This window comes from Brachyistius frenatus, unplaced genomic scaffold (assembly GCF_029030835.1).
Source record: "Brachyistius frenatus isolate BFR_SWC_R1_liver_20210118 unplaced genomic scaffold, ASM2903083v1 Contig_20, whole genome shotgun sequence".
In the NCBI taxonomy this organism is placed as follows: Eukaryota; Metazoa; Chordata; class Actinopteri; family Embiotocidae; genus Brachyistius; species Brachyistius frenatus.
The window spans coordinates 455,140-479,000 of NW_027210619.1; the positions used below are offsets into that span (position 1 = coordinate 455,140).

The 23,861-nt window shown below is 44.2% G+C and overlaps 1 protein-coding gene across 3 annotated transcripts in view; it reads right to left on the bottom strand.

Annotated features, from left to right (window-relative positions):
- Window positions 1-23,861, bottom strand: part of LOC138619275 (poliovirus receptor homolog) — a 79,063-nt gene that overhangs the window by 29,396 nt on the left and 25,806 nt on the right. For 2 of the 3 annotated variants that reach the window (XM_069695589.1, XM_069695588.1), the window contains exons 2-6: window positions 19,482-19,591; window positions 18,317-18,566; window positions 14,967-15,260; window positions 14,690-14,807; window positions 13,881-14,029 (exon numbers count right to left, since the gene is read on the bottom strand). In XM_069695589.1, coding sequence (XP_069551690.1) covers window positions 13,881-14,029; window positions 14,690-14,807; window positions 14,967-15,260; window positions 18,317-18,566; window positions 19,482-19,591 — 921 coding nt within the window. Of the gene's footprint in view, window positions 1-1,157; window positions 6,324-13,880; window positions 14,030-14,689; window positions 14,808-14,966; window positions 15,261-18,316; window positions 18,567-19,481; window positions 19,592-23,861 lie in introns of those variants that run through there. The other variant, XM_069695587.1, reaches the window with a different exon arrangement.

Here is a 23,861-nt window from a genome sequence, read left to right on the forward strand (position 1 = left end):
ATCAAAGCACCAGGCAAACATTGAGGACACGCTGCCATAACTGCCATAAACCAACTGTCAACATCATGGGGATGTTAAGAGCACAACTCGATTGTGTCATTTGGTGGGAACACAGAGGGGTTATTTGTATGCAAACCAAATGAGGCAGGTGCACATGAAGCAGGAATGCTCAGATGCCAGCATATTTATACATAAAGCTACTAACACACACACACACACACACACACACACACACACACACACACACACACACACACACACACACACACACACACACACACACGGACACACGGACACACGGACACACGGACACAGGCGCACCTCTACTTGCCCTTCTGTTAAAATTTGACCAAACCAGTTTGCTTTAGTCAGAGCTCAAACAATGCTGCCTTTGAGAGGCGCTCCATTCACAGAGTTTCAGCTTGGCCTGCACATTCCCCAACTGAAAACACAAACTGCCTCCCTCCAGGAAAGCCACTGAAGCTACAGCTCCACATTCCTCATCTCTACACTTTTCTCTGTGCCTGTACAGCTTCTGCATGAGAGGTATTGGGGACCCACTGAATATCATAAAGTGTATGCATCTTGAAATAAAAGAGCACGTATGCTCTGTATCATCACTTCTCATTATGCGCATGCTCAGGTGAAAAAATCTAATAGAAAAATGTGCCCTTTAAACAACAACTGCAGCATCTCCTATATACCTGTTACCAAGGCAGCAAGTTTACTTCAGCCAACCAGGACACGTACACAAAGCAGAGAGACTTGGAGGAGGTGGAGCTTGAGTATAGGACAATTGTAATCCACAAAATGGCTTCTCCTATTCCTGTGCTCAGTTTCCTATAAGCCTGTTATCACACCTCTGTTAACACACACACAGATTCATCAAAACTGAAATGAGACAAACAGCCAGACCAGGAAATGAGAGTGGGGGTGGGGGGTGGGGGTGGGGGGGCAAAAACGTGTGTCTGGAGTTCGAAAGATGGGTGACAACAGACTGAGAGGCCGCTTCATATCCTGATCAATTAATCTATAAATCTAATCAGTGATAATCAATGGCCGGCGCTTCTATTCAATCTGGCTCCTCAGTCATCCAGCCAACCTCAAGTGTTAAAGAGACAGACGGAGGGGAAGGAGGGACACATACCACACGTAGCAACCTTTCAAAAATCAAGAAATCTTTAATAGCAACCAAATACGAAAAAATATAGAAAGACATGACAAAATGGTGACAACAATTCTAATTTGCTTTTTCTTTTCGAAGACCAAAATAAATTTAAAAAATACAAAAAAGAAACAACTTTTACACAGACCAGTCAATAATAATAATAATAATAAAAAGCACATTTTGGGGTAAGCTTGTTTTGTTGTGTGTATACAGTTCATTTGTATAGAAGAAGCACATTTGCCAGTTTTGGCAGCAATCACAGCGCAGCAGTCAAGAATAAAGCACTCAGAAAACATAAATTATAAAGCACTGCAAAATAACAGAAGAGAGGAGAAACTGTAATAGGAGAAAATAAATCCTTCATGCTTGCCGTCACTGAGTAATACACAAACGTGACACCATAAATTAGTAATTATTTTTCTCTGCTACATATTTATATATTTATACTATGTACACACGGAAAGTTTTCTCTTTTTTTTAATTTTTCCTTTTAATGCGAGTGAGATGGGAGATGTTAAGGCTTTGATGAGTCATCAGATATTTGGAGCCAAGGAAACAGCAACAGTATGTAGCTTTCTAGGCGAAGAAAAATATTGGTTGTTTTGATAATCTAACCTTGTGCTGGACCCGGACCGGGATCACAGGTTTCTCTGAAAGCATTTTGTCTGACAAGCTTTACTTGGGTTCTGAGGTGGGTGGCAATGGTGTGTGCAGGCGTGTCTGTGGAGGCGGTCGCGGCAGTGGAGGTGACCAAGAAGTCAAAACAACGTTTTTGGAGACGAGTAGGAAGTTGTGACTCTCCTAAAAAACATTCAAAGGGCTCCGAGGAGGGGGGAGCAGGTCAGCGCAGTGGCATTTTTATGAAAGCTATATTTCCTGCCTAGAACAAAAGCGGAACGGACAAATGCTTTCCTAAAAAGGCTGCTTCTGTGACGCTGGGTGAAAGGTGTGTATGTGTGTGTGTCCCCGAATGTGCACTTGTTGCTGTCCTACATGGTCACTGCATTTGGGAACAGGTTTGGAATATTTTTGGGATAGAAAGCAGTGGAGCAAGGGGACACATCATGCTACAGCTCTTCCCACACTAACAGGACACGCTATGTGTCCTGACAGAGCAACTGAGCAAGAGGAGGAAAAAGAAGAAGTGTTGCCGTGTGTTTTCTGTGTGCAACTATGTGAGCATATTTGTGTGGGCTTATGTCAGGAGATGGCAAAGTTGTCAGGTATGAGGTGTCTTCTGCACAGTTTGGCTGTGGGAGTGAGCATAATGAGAGCGACTGAGGGGTGTTTGTGTGTGGGCGAATGTTTCTCTGCATTCTGCGTATGTATATATACAGAGTATACAGTGTGTGTGTGTGTGTGTGTGTGTGTGTGTGTGTGTGTGTGTGTGTGTGTGTGTGTGTGTGTGTGTGTGTGTGTGTGTGTGTGTGTGTGTGTGTGTGTGTGCGTGAGAGAGTGAATGCGTCTTGGAAATGCACAATATTATCTTCAGTTTGCCATTTTTTTTTTCCATCATGACAGAGGGTGGCTACTCGGGTTACAGCCCCAACGGCAGGAGAAGATGTCCCGAAAGCCCGCAAGCGTCACGAAAATACCGACTAACCCACTATATACACACACACACACAGAGAGAAAGCTGACTCAGACGTAACATAGGCCATTGCTTGCGTGATACCTGATAAATTATAAGAATTGTGTGCATTTTTGCATTATGCAAAGTGTCTGTCAAGGAACAGAAGACGCCACAAAGAAATGGTGTGTGCTTATTATGAGGAACTGCAGGCAATGCTAACTGAAACAAAAATAAGTATACCAGTAGATATAAAAAATTTTACCCCCCAAAATCAAATCGACTCTTTAGGTAAACTAAGCTCAGCCACTTCTGTATGCTGTACCACCCAAACTACCGAGGTATTCATTAAGTTAAAAATTACATTCTGATTGCCCTCAGACATTTGAACTTTAGACTTAGCCGACCCAGAATGCCTTCTGCTTTACTTCCACAACACTGGCTCCATAGATCTGATATTTACATTTTCATAAATATCCACATTTTCACAAGAAAAATAAAGATGTTTACATATATAGTACACAGATACCTCACACCAAAATGTACATACAACAGTTTTGTCCCTAGTCTGTTTTTTTTTTACCCCCCAAAACCAAGTACTACACTCATATTTATCTTTGTAGCAGTTACACACACACACAAGTGCAAAAATAAGTAATACATTTTTATATTGAGTGGTTGTGACAAATCAGCTGTGTTCAGTACATTTACTGTACCCCAGGTTGACAGGAGTTGCATTTATGTATAAGCTAAGGCCATTAGACGATAATCCTATTGAACACAATGGCTTACAATATGCCAGACGGTGCTCAAACACTAAACGCTGTCTCTATTTTTGTCATCTCCCTCTCGTGTCTCTCTCCTGTTCTCTCTCTGCCTCTCTGAAGGTTAACAGCCATCACAATGGCAGTCTCGCCCCTGTACAGATACTTAGGTCTGTACAGGAGTGTTACTCTCACATCTGTAGTTCAAGGTTAAAAACAACCATGGTTAGAAATGCAGGCAAGCACAGTCATCTTTGCCCTTGGCAATGGGTCTCCCTTTGTTTGACCTCATGACCTGCAGCAAACACCAACCAAGATCGAAGCTGGGGCCTTATGAGAGGTCAGCACAGTCATGGAGACCACACTCACCGAATTCCCAGGGGGTCAATGGGGAAATTGACTAGAAGGCCAAGAAACGCATGATTAGAGGAGCTTCAGTCGGGCTTCTCTCCACGATTGTCCATCACAGTCACCAAGTGGCAACGCCGATACAGTGACGCATGCAAATGTAAACACTGAGCCTCAAAGACAGTAGCGTACAGTAGCCATGGAGTAATATTTGCCTCAGCGCACCTGTGGTGACGCGTTAAGAGGATAAATTAAGAGTCAGGAGACAATCAGTCCTGAATCTGCCTCATTACGGTCCATTTCACTGAATGTTGGCCATTAATCAATAGCTTTGCAGCGGATGCAACCCTTTATGTCTCCAAATCAATTCACTACATTAAACAACATCCCCTCATGGAAATAAATATTATATGATCCCATTGAAAACCTGTCTCACCTAACGCCATCGTACTTTAGACGTGGGGTTCTGTTACATCCGTCCATTTAGTAATGTACAGGAGGAGGCGAGGGTGTCTGTGCAGCGGAGTGAACATGGCCACTCCAGGTGGATTAGTCAGTCCTGGCATGTCGAGGCAGGCTGGGCCGCCATAGAGTAAGTGGGGCGTTTGACACATCAGGAGCGGTAAAATACTCCTCTGCTCTCTGTAGCCCTGACCTCGACACTTCCCTGGATAAATCATAAATTCCCCATAAACACTGGAGAGAGGGATGAAGAGAGAAGAGGGGAGGAAGAGACAGAGGGATGATAGAGAGAAAGGGGAGTGGGAGGGGGGGTGGAATCGCCACATCATAAACGATAAGTGGTGGCAATCTGTTGGTCCCGGCTTAGTGAGCGACTTCACAGCTCATTACCAATCAAGCTCCTCCTGTCAGGAGCACTCTGAAGAGACGAGGATGAGGAGGAAGAGAAAAGAGGAGATGTGCTCCTCTTTAGTCCTCCTGCATCCCTCTATTCATCCCTTGACCCTGTCAGATCGGCTACACCTCATTCCCTCATCTCTTTGTTTACCGTTTCTTACCTCCAGGCACAGTACAAAAGTTTGCATGTGAATACTTTGTTAGAGAACTTGGTTCAAACTCTGCAAACTTACTTTGCTAAATTTAAATGCTTTTGCATTTGTGCAGCACATAAGGACCCGTATGCGCTTGAAATCTTGTTGGCTTCAATTTAAAAGTGCCACTGATAGTTTGAGGAGTCTTTTTTTTTTTTTAAGCTTGAGAGGATGGTAGAGAGAGCAGAGAGGAGAACTCACCAGTAAACACGAGCAAATACTTTTCTAAATCACCTGATGGTTCCTATCTCTACTTTTAAATGATTTCCTCTCAACCCATCACTAGCTGCAAATGACCCACCAGATGTCACAGCCCAACACATTATCAGATAAAAAAAAAAAAAAAAGTTTCCCAACAGGAGGACTGAGCATTGCAGGCAACACAAAAACCCTTCCACTTCTACTGTTTTGGTGTAGATAAGAGTGAATATGCAGGAAGCTTCCTCAATAGCCAAACTTTTATCATGATTCCATTATCCTTCTCCCACACTAAATATTTTCTCTTTTAGTCTGTGTGTCAGGAGTCAAGGTCCCGGTGATAGCGAGAGAGCATGAACAAAAGCGGTGTCAGACTGGTTGTTCTTTTCTCTGTTTGATTAGGGACCACAAAACGGCAGCACTCCTCCTACATCATCTCACCACACCCTCCTTTTCTGTCAGTCCATTCTGGGGCTGCGCTGTGATTAATAATAGGCTATATTTAAAATAAATTTTCAAAAATAAAAGTGGTATTATTTTCTTCATCAGACAGGGACAAGACCCTGGAGCCACAAAATCCTCTGGAGGAACTCTCCAGCCCGCCTTTTCATCCTCCTCTTTTCCTCTCCTCCTCCTCTATACGTAAACTGCAGTCCGTGATATGACGGAGCCATCCCGCTGGGACTCCATGTCATCATCCAGGTAATCACCAATCATATCATCCTGGTCATGCGGTGGGCGAAGCTGAAGGATCGGGGCCCCTCCAGTGAAGTGGTCATACCTCTCCTCCTCCTCCAGCTCATCAAACTTCCTCCTCTCTCCATCATCTAATTCATTGCTTAGCAGGATGTCTTGGGCGGTGGGTGTGGTGGCGACAACTTCAGGCCTGCCTCCCATGGTGAGCGGCTGGTGGTGGTTGTTTTTCTCTCCGAGACCCGGGTGGGGGGAGCTCTCGTTGTAAACGTAGATGGGTCCGTTGTTGTTACCGCCTCCGACGCCACCGCTTCCCGCACCGCCGCCTGTGCCGTTCTTGCTGGCCTTCTTTCCGCCGCCGAATATGCGTGTCTTCATGTCACTGCCGCCATTGGCACGGTAACCCTGCTGCTGCCTGCGGCTACGGGTGACAAGCACGGCGATGAGAGCGGCGACCAAAAGGAGGGCCAGCAGGGAGCCAATCACAGCTCCCGCCACCACACCGGCATTGGATGGATTCTGTGAGGGCTCTGTAGGAGGGAGAATAGGTGGGTAGGGAGAAAAAGGAAGAGAAGGAATATAGTTGAGAAAAAAAGAGCAGTGGAGAGAGAGTGAAAATAAAGAAGGCATAAAAAAAGAGCAGGAAAGAGAGGGAGGGGAAGAGAAAGAATGTGGGGGTTGGATGATGTCAGTGGTGCTGGTCTGAACTGTATTCAGTCAAGTGTGTAAGAGCACTGAGGTGTCAGTACAGTCAAGTGTGTGTGTGTGTGTGTGTGTGTGTGTGTGTGTGTGTGTGTGTGTGTGTGTGTGTGTGTGTGTGTGTGTGTGTGTGTGTGTGTGTGTGTGTGTGTGTGTGTGTGTGTTGGGCTTCCTGCTACAATGACATTTCCTCCTCTCCCTCAGAGCTGCTCCTGTCCCCATTCCCACAACAACGTCTCAGCCATGTCCCCCCCGTGTCGCCCTTCATCAGCCAGGGTCTATCCAAGGCTCACCACAAATCACAAGGCAAGGTGGGAGGGTAAAAAAAAAAAGCAAGCCACACACACAAACAGTTTCTGTTGGATGGGGGAATGGTGTGTGCGGGGCAGAACAGGTGGAGGCCATGCAAAGGAGGAGGAGCGTTATGATGAATGGAGGAAAGGCGGGTGGAAATTAGATTAAAGAGGAGGAGGAAGAGGAGAAGGAGGTGGCGGATTGAGTGAGTGACAAAGTGCTACAGCGGAATGACAACTGTTCCTGGAAGCGATGAATGAGGAGCAGGGGGACAGACTGGCACCCCTCTCCACTTCTGTAAACCACAGGCACCGTTTGATTGTGCATCGGTCCGATATGTGGGTCCACTTGTACTCCAGCATTGCTAAATGTGTCACAGCTGTCTTGCTGCATATGCATACACAAGAAACACCATTTAATTCCATTTCAAATTAGACAAAGCCGTTGTTAGAATGCAAACTAAGGCGGGTAGAAGTAAAACTGGGGCTCTGCCGTCCAATACAAAGTATTTCTGTGAGTGTGTCTGTGTGCATAAAAACTCCAGGGACAAGTAGTGGTGTCTAAATCAGGGTTGTGAAGAGGTCCCGTATGACTTGTCAGCCACATAGTGCTCTTTTTTTAACTCAAATTTCCCATTCCCCTGACATCCTCCTCCAGTAATATTGGTGCCGTATTTTAAAGCAGGTATTTCAACTGCAACAGATACCATCGCTTTGGCAGCAAAGGCAACGGCTAATTAAGACTGAGGCTAGGTATTGTTGGAATTTTTTTTATTTATGGTGGCAATAACACATCTAAGATACTAAAACAATAAATATAAACATGTTTTTTCCTCGAAAAGCAATTATTTAAATGCACCAGTTAACATTTTTAAACTTGCCTGAATAAAATATTATTTAAATCAGCAAAATTATGATGAACGTCACTTTAAAAGTAAGTAAATAAGATTAGGAGTGCAGAAATTCTATGCTATCTTTTAGCTCTTGGTGTCACGGACATATTTCAGTCAGCCTAGTAAAGACACTAAAGCCAGTTGAAACACAAGCAAGTGTTACTGCTTTGCACAAGCTTTTCAGGGTCATGAGTTCAGGGCTCTAAGTGCTTATGGGGACTCTGACAACTCCCCACAAACAGAACCTGTGACTGTTTTCCCCATGTGGTCATCATCTAGAGCTCAGTGAGCAGGGGAGTGTGGCAGTAGCACTGCCAGAATTTATGTCTGCATTCATTGTACTTTGAATACAAATTTTCTCCAAAGGGGACAGGTAGTGATACAAGGAAATACGTAGACAACATAAGTGTAATAACTTAAACCGGAAGGATGAGCACATTAGAAAGACAGCGTAGACTTTATTCTCCGTTTCTTCAACAGCCTGCCTTCTTCAAAGAGCTTTTACTAGAAAGAAAAATGTATGTCTCCATGCACGTTATTCCCACTTTAACTGGGTTCAAAGAATTCACGTTATTATGCATATCTTGTTATTGTACATGTTAAATTTGGATGCTACAGAAACAATAAATAAAATACTTTCATGTTACTGTTTCAACAAGGCACAGTGTGGAAGAAACATATTATGAAATAAAGTCTGTTTATTATCTGTCACTCTAAAGTGCTATCTCCCCTCAGGTTTGAGCGCAAGAGCTACAGAATAAAACCAAATAAGTAGTAGCGAGGAAATTAATTATTTATTTCAGTCCCCGGTTGAAAGTGATCAAGAACCCTTAGCTAAGCTGAACATCCTTTCTGTTGCTCGAGCTTTCCTTTCCACTCTCTGCACTTTCACCAGCCGCTGCAGAGGATTAACCAGTCTACGCCGCTGTTGAAATCCCTGCCTAAATTTGAAAGTAGCAAATCAGCCCAATTCTTATTGTCATTCCCATTTGAAATCCAACAGAAGCCGGCCCCTCTTGTTAAGTGTACAGAGAGCTGACAGAATTACTCTTGTAACACTGATTCTTGTCAAGAGCAAAAATGGCAGCCTACTGCTGTCTACACCTGTGCTAAACTCCTTTCTTCCTCTTTATTTCTGCCTCTCCTCACCTCCACTACCCTTTTCTCCAACTCTGCCTCCACTTCACCAGCTGTCTCCTGCATACACTCTTTCTGTCTCTTTCAAATCCATTTTCGCCGTCATCTCTCCAATTTACATTTGCATTTCTGTCATATGTTAGTTCTCTCTGCTCTTCTCCTCTGTGCTTCACTTTCAACATATGGCAAGAGAAAAAAAAATTAATAATATGGATAGGTTTTCTTATCCTCTCATTCATTTTCTCCCACCAGACTCCCAAAGCACACCGGCTCTCTTCCCCTTGTATTCTCCCCCAAGCTGTGCTAAACATTCCTGTTCACACACATGAGAGTGAGATCTAGCCCTCTGTGTCCACTTCTAGCAGGAACACAAGAAATGCATTATCACCTCCGGCTCTGTGGAGCTCCTCCACATGCGACGTGGCAACAATCTCTGCGCAAACTTGGGGCCGGATTCTGCCACACATTGCCATCACATCAAAGGGAATTACACTAAAATGTAAATGCAAATTCTCCCTAAATTCCTCTCATCCAATTATTTTTAATGCGTCGCTCAAGTCAGTTCTTAAGCGTAGCTCTTGGAAGTCTGTCTTGCTAAAGCCTTTTGTGGACGATAATTCATGTTTTATTCTACCATTCTGGAGACAACACTTGAAAGATTTAAAAGAGAGATGTAAAAGGAGCCAACCCAGGCTCCCAGTACAGGCCCACTACAGACTGACACACATCCTAACAAAGCACCAGTGGTATTTATTTAAGTGGGTGAGGAGAGGACATCTTATAAACACATGCTGCTGGATGAGCCAGCAGTAAAACTGCAATATGCATGCAGTGTGGATAACAGGGGGAGAAAAAAAACAGAAAATCAAACATGCATAACTGCAGTAAGTACTGCCCCCCTCCCACCCCTCCGCTCTCTTCCCCAAACTCACACACACTCAAACACACCATACTGCGGAAGCCAAAAACAGCATGCTTCTTATGAAGTCATGTCCAACACGACTGTAAGCTCCAAGTGACCGCAAGTAATGAGAGAGATGGAGCGGAAGTAACGTTTACTGCAGCCTTCCAAAAACATGCATGGTCACAGTCACATGCACGCTCCCACACCATGATGGTCAGTCATCTGATGTCAGGCTGGGCTGCACCTAGAGCATAGCTTAGTAGTATTCTCTGTCAGCATGTTGAGTTATTGAACAGAGCTGTGTGTGTGTGTGTGTGTGTGTGTGTGTGTGTGTGTGTGTGTGTGTGTGTGTGTGTGTGTGTGTGTGTGTGTGTGTGTGTGTGTGTGTGTGTGTCTGCTAATGAGGGGTGGGAAGGGGGCCAGTTGCAAGCTGGAGGGAGACTTGGCTCCATCAGACCTGTTCGCTGGCTGTTTTCGCATGGCCAGAGACACACTGACAGACATAGACGGATGCAGGCAGACACACACACACACACACACACACACACACACACACACACACACACACACACACACACACACACACACACACACACACACACACACACACACACACACACACACACACAAGCCCCTTGCCCTTGAACTGTCTCCTTGGATGAGTCTGAAAATGGGAGAAAAATTCTCAGAATTGAGAGGAAATCTCTTTTCCGTTCAACTGAGGATCCCCTCAGACCATGTGGGGGATTCAATCCTGGGCATTTAATTTGTTTTTTTTAGGTTCAACTGTGCCACCCCTGTAAGGAACAATGAGGGAAAAAAAATCCAAGACAGAAGATGGAGGGAATCTGGGTTAGCCATACAAGTACCCCCCTGAGAGGAGCCCAGAATGGAGGGATGGATGGAGGGATGGATGGATGGAGGGTTGGATACTACTAAGCTGTGATTAAGGAAGAGCTACTGGTATTTAAGAGTTAAGCTTGGAGAGAGACGGAGATAGCATGGGCATGAGATGGAGAGGGAGAGAATGCTGGGGGCAGGAGTCTCTTCTCTGAGCGGGGAGATCAGCGCCAGACTTGCGGAGGCTGAAAGACAACCTGAGAGAGATAAGGAGGATGAGGAGAGAGCATATGCTAACTGAGAGGATGAGAGATGCAATGAAAAGAGCAAACTGCAGCGAAGGAGATAGCGAGCGAGCGATAAATCGAAAGAAAGAGGAGCGGAGAGCAGAGTAGGATATGTTTGCGTGTGTGACTAAGCAGCAGGATCGAAGATGAGAGAAGGAGAGGCAAGGAGAGGAGAGGACATCCATCCCTCCCTCTGCCTCCATGTGCACAGGACAAGACTGAGGGCAGAGGACACGAGTAAGAACGCAGACGCACACTTGTGGGTGGATTTGTGTGTGTGTGTGTGTGTGTGTGTGTGTGTGTGTGTGTGTGTGTGTGTGTGTGTGTGTGTGTGTGTGTGTGTGTGTGTGTGTGTGTGTGTGTGTGTGTGTGTGTGTGTGTGTGTCATGCAGCTGTGGGGTAAAGTGGAGTGGGGGACCTGCTATGTAGCAGGTGCTGGCCATTTCACGCCTGTCGGACCCTCTTAGCCCTGTTTGTCTACACACATTCACATTAGCCTCCACAGGTCTGAATCACACCCCCATCTGGAGTCATTCCACATCTTTCTTAAACTCCGCTTGGACTGTCATCCACTCCTTCGTTTCACTTTAACAATGCGGACTTATCTTTCCTTCAGAACACTTCTCTCCCTCTCTCTGCTTACCTAAAACCTCCCTCACTCTGACACTCGCTGGTTGCCTCAGTCACCTATTAACTGCTGGTAAATTTAGCTCGCATCTTATCCTCCTTCTTCAATGCCAATGAGTAAGAGATGAGTAGGTTGGAGGGATGAGGTGGTCGGTGGCGAGAGAACAAGATGAGATGGAGGCGGGAGATGACAGGACAAGGAAACTGTGGGAAGTTCAACACGAGAGGGGAACCAGAAAAAAAAATTTAAGCAAGGAGAAGAAGAGAAAAAGGAGAAAGTGGGATGAAGAATGGGGGAGGAGTTGGAATGTAGGATAAAAGACAGAGTGGTGGAGGAACGGATGGTGGAATGAGAAGAGAAGCAGCCAGGAGCTGAAGCAGCAAAGGGTGACTGATCCGCTCTGAGAGGCTTGGAGACAGACAGAAACACACGCTATGCTCAGAGATAGTGGAGGCCAATAGCGGTGGAGATAGGATGCAGTGGCACAAGATTCCCATGGGAGTTTTAAAGGATGTCAGCATCGCTCTCTCCCTCCATCCCTCCCTCATGCCTTTACCCTGTCCCTGTCTTGACTGTGAGGATTGCATGCTGGCACTGATTTATCCTGGTGCACATTCCCAATCTTTGTAGTCTAAAAGCAGCACCCTCAAACCTTGCTCCCTCTGCTCCCCTGGATCTTTGCATATTCCTTGCTTGCTACTTGTAATACACAGCAGGAGATGGTGACATCCTTTGTGCTACAGAACCCAGTTATACTACGACTGTATGCAGCGGTACATAATGGCCCCAGAGGAGCGGTGACGCATGCTGTGGCACCATAAGGAGCCAAGGGACTTGAAAAAAGATGGGGGTGAGAAAGAAAGAACGAAAACTGAGCAAGAGGACAAGAAAAAAAAAAGAAAAAATGAGGGCATGAAGGAACTGGGTGGCTCTTAAGACATAGCCACTGGAGAAATGTACTCCCCCCTCCCATTATGGGCATGGTTTACCCCCATGTCAGCAGAAAATAACTTCCGGTTAAGTGCAGGCAGGAGAGTGAAGGGGGATGTATTTTGTATGAGGTGAAATGTAGGAGTGAACCCTGTTGAAGGGTGCAGCTAAAACTCCTGAGGGACAGTGGGAGGTGGACTGGGTGGCCTCTGCTTTTATTCTAAATGGAAACATTCTGGAAGATTTTACTAAAAAAAAAACTGAGGTTGTACAACAAGGTATGCACCACACATATGCGTACACCTGAATACAAATTATACATTATGAGACAGCAAACACATACACATACTGACAAAGAGTGCAGGCCTCATCTCAGCGATACCCAAGAAAACAAATAAAATCCACTTAATTTCAACGTCTACAGTATCATTGTGAGTCAAGCGTCTCACTTTAAGTGATTGCGTCCTCATTGACAAGACTGATTGTAATAGAAAGACTGCTCATATGCTTTGCTTCGTCTCTGCTGTCAATACTGATGACTGAGGAGCAGTCCCCTTGTCTGATAAGTTGTTTTTGTGATCGTGACTTTGTTAGCTGCTCTTTTGATAAAAAATAAAAAATAAAAAAAACACAAATAAAAAATATTTAAATATACCTTGGGTAGTAGTGAAACATAGAAACATAATAATACAGTTTATTAAGTGCATGCAAAAGAGACATGGAAAAGTGACATGCATTCTTAATAGCACACAGAGATATAGATATAAAGTTGAAGGAGAAATTTGAAAAGCAGACAAAAGCATGCGCATACACAAACCGTCTCACACACACACATCATGGACAGAGCAGCTAGACCCTTTAGCCCTACACTACACACCAAAGAGTCCTCAGCACAGAGAAAATATGTGTGTGCGTTCATGTGACATGTGAGGTGGAACAAGGTGTATCTCTGGGGAAGCCATGAGCGCACAGAAGACCAGGAAATGTGCAGCTTGTGTGATAAAGGTGCACTTGGTTCCAGTTCATCAGTTCAGAGGATATAAATGTTTTCATATACAAGCCAGGCGAAAAGTTTACATGATGAATGAGACTCGAGTGAGTCCCCAGTGTGCTTTTCATGTTACCTCTGAAATGTTCACTACTTTATTGATGCATTTGCCATGTACAATTTATTGGCGTGTTAAGACATTTACGACTTAAGCAAATTACACTTAGCATTGGTCTTAATCTATTTAGAGCAGCCAATGGGTGGATTTGTAATGACAGGAATGATTCTAATGGTAATCTGTACACGTACAAGAAAACAAAAAGGACACTTCTTTAACTGATCGTCTCTTCTGTCAAACTCCACACATGATGCACTGAAATCAGTTTAAATATTTCAAATGTTATCTGGCACACATCGCGAGGAGTATTTACGCACATGCTGTGTATTTATGTGGTGCATTGTGCACTTCTTTGTGTCATTCAGCTTACCTCTGACCATGGCTGTGACCTGATCCCTGTTGGTTCCGATGCGGTTTCTGACCTCGCAGACAAAAGTGGTGTTGACGGCCTCATCCACCTTAAGTATCTTCAGCTCATTGCCTGTGATCTGCACCGTGTCTGGCATCTCTCCTGACATGCTGCAGGGACACGAGCGTGTCGACACAAGACAGAAAGAAAAGTGAGAAGCCCAAAAAAAAAAAAAAAAAAAAAAGGGAAAAGGAAAATAGGACAGCAGTTTGTTTGACTTTGGACACATCGAGATCGACATTAACAAAAATGTGCTGGCTGCATTGTGCATTGTCATCAAATTCCACTAATCTTGATCAGCAGTGCAAAACCAATCAGTTTGCCGCCCCCCTCCGAACAGCAATCCATTATTACAGAATGCTGGCAAATACAATGGGGGCAGGGGGAAAATCAAAACTGCTGGATCCAAGCCCAAAATTCTCAACTCCCATTTTAAAGTTAAAGTTGAGGTTTTTTTTCCCCCAAATTTGTTCACAGTTATGTTAATAGCTGAAGATACAGAAAAAGGGAGAGGAGAAGCCACACTGTGTTTCTCATTATGCAAGGGTTAACAGAGTCCATTATGAGAAATTATACAGCTATCTCCATAATCAGAGCAGAGCTCTGTAGTGGCAATAATAAAAGCGCTGATTACAGCTCGGTGGGGATTGTGGACCTGGAAAGAAGGGTAAAGGAAGAGAAAATGTGAGAAGATAAGAAAAGAGCAAGAAACTATGGGAAAAAGAAAGCAACAGACCAGACAATAGAGTTTCAAGGATGCCAATACTCACGTCTTCCAGTTGACAGAGGTTGGAAGGGGGTTCGCTGTGGCCTGGCAGGTGAGCATCACATTAGTACGACCCACATACCAATTATTGTCATAACCCAATATTGTCACCTGAGGGGGATCTGGGGGAAGGACAGACGAATGGCAGTGAGTTCAATTAATCACTCCAAGGTATGAAATTGGCAAAACCTATCATGTTAGAGTGTGAACAGCAGAAAACTTTAAGAATGAATAACTGCTGGGCTGTGTGTGTGTGTGTGTGTGGGGGGGGGGTGTCTTACACTGAATGGCCAGCTTCATCAGGAAGCTCTCTGGTTTGACCTGCGTCCTGTGCGCCACCAAGCAGCTGATGTCTTTCCCGTTGTCTTTCGCCATGGGAATCATGCGGTACTCGCTGTTCACTGTCATTGTGTTCTCGGCCCCCAGCTTAGAGGTTGTCGTGTCATTGCCATTGGCTGTGGTGACCCAGGATATCTGGGCAGTGGGGCGGCCATCCATGGACTCACAGCGTGCCACTACGACCGGCTTAGTGCCCGCTTCCACTGTCACGATGGAGGCCGAGTTCTGAGGTTTAGCTGAAGGATGGATGGATGGATGGATGGATGGAGGAGACACAGAGTGGCAGAAAGAAGATTAAAAGATGTCGAGATAGATAAAATGGAAATAAGACAGCTGAGGTAAAAGATAATGTGAACCATTATTGATAAACTAAAATAAAAAGGAAATCCAAAACCTCAATCTCCAAACAACCTTTGCCCCCATATTCACCCTCGCCCTGGACACTCAATCTTTGGAGCCTACATTGATAAACAATTGCAAGCACCAGTGCAAACACACCCAAACTCTAAATCTTATTTCACCCTCCTGCCATTTTTTTTTTTTTTTAGATATTCCCTCTCTATAACCCACCATTGATATACAATTTCCCTGACTGGCCCAGCGCATTTCCAGCCACAATTTCTAAACCACTACAGGATTCTCAGTCATCCTTCACCCCCTCGCTCCTCATCCCTCCTCCATTGCCCTCTCTGATACTTGTGTGGGATCAGAGGAGAGCAGGCAGGACAGGAGCTGACAGCAGGCATGACAAGCAGCCAGATCAATACACCGCCGAAGGGGAGGCACAGAGGCATGATGGGTTGGAGAGAGAAAAGAGTGCGGAGCAGAGGCACTGGTGCCGGGCCAAGGTTAGAATCACGGTTCCATTGCATTAACAAGAACACAATTGATCTGACAATACCACTTATAATAGCAATTAGGCCAGGCTGCACATGCTTTTAACTTGCATATTACCTTTGGAGGAAGGGGAGAGCAATGGGGAGAACCAGAGAGAGGTGAATGCAGAATACTTTGCATTTTATACATATATAGTGAGTAAGGTAAATATGCATGAGCTCACTATCGACACATGGGTGAAAAGCTTAAGGAAAAACAAACAGAATTCCCCTTGGCACAGAGTCTTTTAGAAACTCTGTCAGAAAGATAAACACCACTGAACACAAAGCTTGGGGTTTTGGCTGGAAAAGCTTATTTAACTGATAAAGGACAGTTTAAGATGGTTGGCCAATTCCTCACATTATAAATTGTTTGCCTACTCAATCCATTTATGTCTGTGAAAATCTCAAGCTGCACGTCTTTTGGAGTAAGTTAGTCTGGACTGTGCTGAATTTGATTCTTCTGTGGCGGCCAAAGAGCCAACTGGGGCTTGAAAAGTAGTACTTGCAGAGTTGTATCCTCACGAAAAAAAAGACCGAAATTCAACAGAAAGCATGTAATAATTTTTGGAGTCCTTGGGAGGCAGACAACTGCTATGTGTTTGAACCCAAGACAACATGTTGGCAAACAACAATTCCAACAAGCGATACCCTTGACAGATAGAGCTGTAAAACCATGACTGAGTGTGGTGCACAATACTTATAACAACAGAGCTGCTGTGTATCTAAAAGGCCTGCCTTTAGAGGGTGGTGGGAAGTCATGCTCACCAAAGTGCCGCTGCAGATTTTTTTTTTTTTTAAGTTCAGTGGTGCCAGAAAATCATTTAAGATATACTTTAAAAAAATTAAAAAATTAAAAATAAAAAGTAGCTACCATGTATTCAAATTGTTTGTAATCTTCTGTGTTTTGTGGAAAAATTCTCTTGATAATAAAATTATGTTGCCTCATTACCTGGACATCTATATCTTTACATCAGAGGAGCCCATGTTTTGATTCTTAAGTGGTACAAAATCCTAACTGTAAAATTTTGTGCAGCTACACAGTACATATAATATGAATAATATAGCAATATACAGAATAGTGCTGTTAAGCTTACGTCTCATCTACAAATAATTATGGTATTCTCTCTCTCCTAATGTGCTGTTGGTGTATCTGACATCACAGATTTGGGCTGCTGGCTACACTGACAAAAACAAATATTTTGACAAAATTGGCAAGATGACTTTTTGACAAATAATCATTATACACAGTAGTGTTTTAATTAAATTTAAAATAGTAATTTTCTGTAAAAGATATTATATTTTAATGAAATGTAATTTTAAGGAACATAAACATCTGTTTTTGGAGTGTGGACCTAAGCCAGATATATTTTTGGCCCTTCCCAATAAAGAATTTGGGCTCCTCTGCTTTACATTCGGCACCACGATAGAAATAGGTCTCTGACTTTGTTGCTTTACCCTCAAAACCATTCCAGTTATGTTAGGGCTACAAGGATTCTGGATAAAATGAGAATCATGATTTTCTTTGAGAATTAAGATCGTGATTCTCATTTTTCCAAAACAAATGTTTATTGCTCTCATTTACCTGATTCAGAAAGGAAGGTGACAAAGTATGACAGTCCCTGATACAGGATGGGCACATTAACTTTAGATAACAGAAAGGGAACACTCTTGTTTTCAACTGAAATGCAGGAGCTTCATTAAACTGAATATAAAAACAATCACCTTCCACCACTTGATATCTCTCATTTGCTCTCCCTGAGTTTATTTTGCTTACTGCTGGTTTCTGCAGCTCTGCATCACGTGGAGTAACGCTGCATTATCATTTGTTCAGGGAAAAAGTAGAAGCGTTTGCTTTAAATCAGTTGATGTCCCTGATGAAAACGCATCAGATTTGCTGTCATTTAGAGAGATAGCATAGAGTTACAAGTCGACAATGTATTTTGAATAGGATTAATCATGCAGCCTTAAGCTGTGTGATTTAATGTCCTCCGTCTCATAATGTAAAATAACATAAGCATTTTTCCAAAAGACAATAAATGTGGTGCGTAGCACTATCCAACACTTATAAGAAGAAGAGAAGCAAGATTTGGGCTTTTGGTTTTACTTTAAAATTACTTTAAATGTTTATGAGAAGCAGGGAGAGGTGTCAGATTTCAAAGTAAAACTGAAGGCTTGAAACTGGAACAATTCTTCTGTCTGTTATTGGAGTAACCTTACTATGAAACAGCAAATAGATTTGTGCCCTGATCCTAACGCTTAAGTTCAAAATGTCCCAAAGGTGTCCATTTGGTCAGAGAGTGTATAACTATGGAGGCCTTATCATATGAGTCACATCATTTTCATGCTCATTAACACATTCATGACCTCTCACACCTCTTTATGAACACAGATTGTAGATGATGTTAGTGACCTACCTAGCATCACCAGGTATGTGATGCCCTGCTCGTTGCCACTGGGGTAGGTAGCATATTCGCAGATGTACTTCCCCTCGTCGCTTATCCTAACATCGGTTATCTGGAGGGAGGGGTTGACCAGCTTTGGAGGGCTGGGTGTGAAGCTGACTCTGCCCTTCATTGGTGAGTCAGGGTAGTTGGGCTCAAAGCTGGGGTGAAACACAGCAATATTGAGCCTATCTCCGTCCTTCGGCTCGTAGATCCACGTGATCTGCGATGGGAGCATGCGCAGGGGTCAGGGGTCAGGATGTGCACGGTGAGCGAGACAAACAACAGGCTGCATTCATCGTGGCATTGGTGACTGACACCGGCGAGCATTTTGAGGCATCTACATTTCAATGTAAACTCTGCAGGGCAGCGTACACAGCATCACAATCGAGTAAATGGAGCAGGTATGAATATGGATGCAAGTTTTACAGGAGAAGCACTCTCTCAGCTGTTCTTAGCAGAACCAAGCAGAGTTGTGCACTTCCCACTTCATTGAAATGCAACCAAGAAGTGCAACCATTACCATATTCATTCCCCTAAAGCAAAATTAAGCTTAGTATTGTTTGTTTGGAGTAATAAAACATTAAGCCTAAATGTGATAAAAATAAATAAATAAATAATAAAAAAAACTTTAAAAAAAACCAAACACTATTGCCAGCCTCAGGATTATTTCTGTGGGCTATGATTTGTTAGATTAAGGTTTAATGTGCCAAATAAACAAGGCACATGGACCTGCATTATCATTTAATGGTTATTTTGATTGCAGCGAATTGCTCTTATCCCCCTCTGTGACTGAGTGTCACACACCTGCAGAATCAGGTTGAGAGGTAAATTGAATACGTTACTTTACAGAAAATGGGCCATATGTTTAGTCAAATATGAAATTGTGCATTCATGTAATGGCCAACGCCTGCTCGCTTCAGTTGTGAGAACAGATTGGAATCCCAGGCAATTTCAACAAACTCTATTGTGCCAAGTCAGCACAATGAACTTCAATTTCAGGATGAAACAGACATTTTTATGAGAATTTCATACCACAAACTCAGTTTGGAGTTAATATGAGCACGGTGGTGTAAAGAAGTAATCACACACTAACTGAATCAGAAAAACAATTGCATGGAGGAGGTGTGTGTCTGACCATTGTTAGCTGTATCCCGGCGGCATCGGTGAAGGCACAGCGCAAGTTGACTGTCTGGCCAGGATACGACAACACCTCTGGCTCCACCTTCACCCGCTGGCCTGACGTTCCTAAATGAAACAAAGAGAGACAAAGAAAAACATTCATCTCAGTTGTTTCTTTTGGTCCCAAACTACAAGAAGAAACAAAGAAAAGGAGCGCAAGAATCATGTTGGTACAAAGCCTGATGATAAATGAGGACAGTATGGAAGTGTCTGGTACAACAGAGGACGGCATTAGTGAACCCAGGCAAGTAGGCCAAGAGTCTGGTATCTCTTCGTGACTGGGTGGATGGAGTGGCCGAAAAAAGAAGAAGAGGAAAGCCAGTTCTCTTTTGCACATAGGTCATAAATCATCCGGATTGGTTATGCTTTTCTATAGCCTGCCATTTGCTGTGCCGACACATTCCTGTGTAACTGCAAAGAGTCAAAATAAATATGCTTTTCTTAGTGTGTTGTGTCAGTGGGTGTGTGAGAAACAGAAAGAGCGAGGGAGCTTTACAACGACAATCTGCTCATGTGTGCACGAGTGTGTGTGTAATCCAGGTCTCTGTGAAAATGTAATTACTTGTATGAGTAAGCGCGCATTAGAGTATGTCAGCAAGATGGCACCTGTTTTAAGTAAGACTGGATTACCTGCGGATGCACAACTTCAAATGTCTGCAGCCGGGGCTAACTTGTGTGGATGGGTGTGTGCGCGCTCACAATGTGTTTACAGGCAAGCTACACACGTACAACAGCACCAATGAAACACAATTTCCCCTAAAGACAAACAATTACTTGCAAAACTAGTTCCACCAGTTTGTGCTTAGCCAAAGCTGTTGTGTTGAAACTAATACGATCTGGAGGGCTGAAGGAACACACACACACACGCGCGCACGCACATACAAAACCCATACACAGGGAGATAGTGGAAAGGGCAGTGCTGTCTTTCTCTTTTGACGAGCAATAAACGCCACACCTTCTCTCCTCTGGGGAGATCTGAGATATCAATACAGAGGAGGAGGAGAGGGAGAGGAATGAGTAAAAGACTGAGTGGGAAAGTGGAAGAAAACAAGCCTTTCCTAGAATAACACCAGCTCTCCCAGGACCAGCCCAATTTACAACCACAAAACAACCCCCTTGTAGCCACAGAGGAACCTCTGGACAACCACTAAGCAGCCCATGGGAGCAGTGGAGAGCCTTATCGGGCTGGAATGAGGAACAACTTGCTCTTTTTTTTTTTTCCTTCTCTTGGAAACACATACACAAGCATAGCATATCTGGGCAAGTCGACACACAGCAACAGTGTACATACACATCTCATGACAGCTTTATTGCACAGTTGCTGGCCTGTAATCTTTCAAATATCTAGTGAGGATGAGGCTATGACCCTCTGTCAAGCTACTTGAACTAGTCCGACTAACTACAGATGAGCTTTGGCAATGAGAGCTCTGTTCCGGTTACAAAATTATGTAGCAGAAGACGAGAAAAAGGGATCAGAGGTTATTAAAACGCTTGATTACTAGTTTTGATTGCTGTGTCAGCTCGACATGTCAGATATCGTTACACTGAGTGGCACTGGAGATGAGTGACGCCGCCTTTTCATTTCTCATATGCGTGCATAGGTGAAAATCCAGGCATAAAAACATTTCCACATGCACTTCTTTTGTGTCCACACAACAATGTGAGGGCAAAGTTGAGCCAGGCCTGTTGTCTGTCATTCAGAGGCAATAAGAGGAGAGGCAGCACAGGTCAACTCCTGCCAGAGCTCAGATGACAGACAGGCTGGCCTTATGAGACTCTATACAACCCCGGGAAATGAATATTACACACAAGACAATACAAAGATTTGCACCGCCTCATCCTCCACAAGAGTCCCCAAACCTCAGGCCTGAAGACCCAGACTCCGTGTCATTAGATCAGCAGACGGAGGGAAGGAAAAGTCAGTATGTGCACAAACATGGGCACAACAGACATTTGGAAATCATGAGGCAAGGTGGCATTTGAAAAAAAAGTAATTGTCAGTATAAATATTTAGAGAGCACTGGTTTTATTAAACAGAAGACAGAGAGATCGGAGGCAAAGAGAGAGAGGAACTAAGGGAATTAGAGAATAAAAGACAGTTCAAGGGTAAGAGTGAGAAGAAAGCAGGAGCGACAGAGGGAGTTGGAGGGGAGGAGAGTGAGAACAGAAGCGTTGTGTCACCGCTGCTCTACTTTACAGTAGCTCTGCTGCCTGCAGGTGACATACAAGAAACGCCACCAAGTCGAGCGCTCGTGAACAAACAAATGCATGCACACGCACAGACTGCCCTCCTCAACATCCTTAAGTAGTCAGATGTCAGCATCCTAAGTACTGTCACCTATCATTATGTCTTTAACACCCACATGATGCGCATGCACACACACACACACACACATTATGCTGATGGCGGTGTGACAGCCCCGCCATATTAACACAGTCCTCTCTGATCTCCTGCCTGGTCACGCTGACATTTCCATATTTCCCACCATTCGTCTGTGAAGAGGAAAATGAATCGGGGAGGAAGGAGCGGAGGAAGTATGCTGGCAGGATGGAAGGATGAAAGGGGGGAAGTCGAGAGACAGCCCGGGAATGCCAAAGTGACGGAGGATGAGAGCGGAGGAGGGGGGGGATGAAGTGCGAGGAAAGTGGGGATGAAAGGGTGTGAAGAGAGTACGGTGCCAGGAATAGAGAATGAAAGAGGGAGCTAAAAGAGAATGTGGTGAGAGAAGAGGAGAGAAAGGAGGAGGAGGATTGTGAAGGGGAGACGGTGTGAGCTATGAACAAGGTTAATAGGAGATGGCTGAGGGACAAAAGAGAGAGACATTTGGAAGAGAGAAATAAGAAGAATGAGAGTAGAAGTATGAAGAAGAAGAAAAAAAGAGAGCAGTAGAGATGCAGTGGGAGCTACTAAAAATGGAGAGGTGGGGGGGAGGCGGGGGGAGGGGGGGCACAGGTAGAGAGAAACAGAGCGAGGAGAGGCAGATGAAGGGAGAGGAGCGGGAGGCGTGGAGCAGTGTGAGGCAGGGTAGACTCCACACCTGACCTTGTGAGAAACACTGTCGCTGTGAATAGAGAATGAAAGAGAAAAACAGTGAAACGGCGTGAATGAGCCAGAGGAAGCGAGAGAGCGAGTTTTTAAAAAAAGAAAAAAGAAAGAAATACCGCAAATCCTAATTTTCTCTGCAGCCCATTTGAGCCAGCCGTGGCTTATAAAACGAACATACGCTTATCAGTCTGTGTCGCCTGCCTCGCTGCCTAGCTGGCCGACTCTGACGCCTAATGGCATTCATGTCCTCTGCCTGATCCCCACTATAGTGGAGAAAAGCACAACGTCAGGGGGACAGGGAGTGCAGGGCATCAACTAAAATATCTAATGGCCTTCAGAGCTCAGTGACTGTCATTTCATCAAGCTTGTGGCTATGCACTGTCAGGTGGACTACAATGAACCTTCCCCATTCTCCATGTTCCTGAAGATTGCTTCCTAGCACCCCATTGTGTGTGACTGTGTGTGTGAGTGAGTGAGTGAGAGAGATATGTGGGTGTGGGTGTTCCTTTGGCCTCTCTAGCACATTGCGGTCTCAGTAAGCATTCTGGCTTTCATTATTCTTCCAGATCTGTGTGAATTTCTCCATTTCCATTATTTTCTAATTGTTGTTGTTGTTGTTGTGCCCACCTTCTCCACTCCTGGAGAATAATAGCTTTGATACAAGCGGCATATGGAGTGCAGGGTGGGGCGTCGATTGTCCGTCCTGATGAAATCTCCTCTCCAACTTTTATTCCTCAAACACGATCTTGTTCCTTACAGGGGAATTACAATGATTTCTAGCCTACCATACAAACCTGATGACTTAAAAGTTTTGCAAGATGCCATAAAATACACAATGAACACACACTGTTTTCCCAATGTTTCACACCACCCGGGAGATGCTATGGACTAAAGGTATCTCTGAACTTCCTCCAAACAAGGACCTAAATGTTCCACAATGACAACGCAAAATGATCTGATGGATCACCCTTTACCGGTTTTTCAAGTGTCTGGGTTATACTCTCAGAACAACAGTGTCTGTGTTTTAGGGCCAGCCTCAGATACAAGTAGTTTCTGAATGGAAGCTCTGCCAAATACCAGCTTTGTGAGGCTCCCGAAGTGCAATTCTGTTTTTCTGAGACATTGGCACAGAGACACAGATTCAATTCCATGATTATTACTAGGGTTGTACTTTTGTACAGTGCAGCTTGTCAGTACTGAGACAGTGACACAGTTTTCTGTCATTTTGGTTCTTTGCTGTAGCAAATGGGAGTTGAAATTAAATAATAGATAAGATTAAAGTTCTGACTT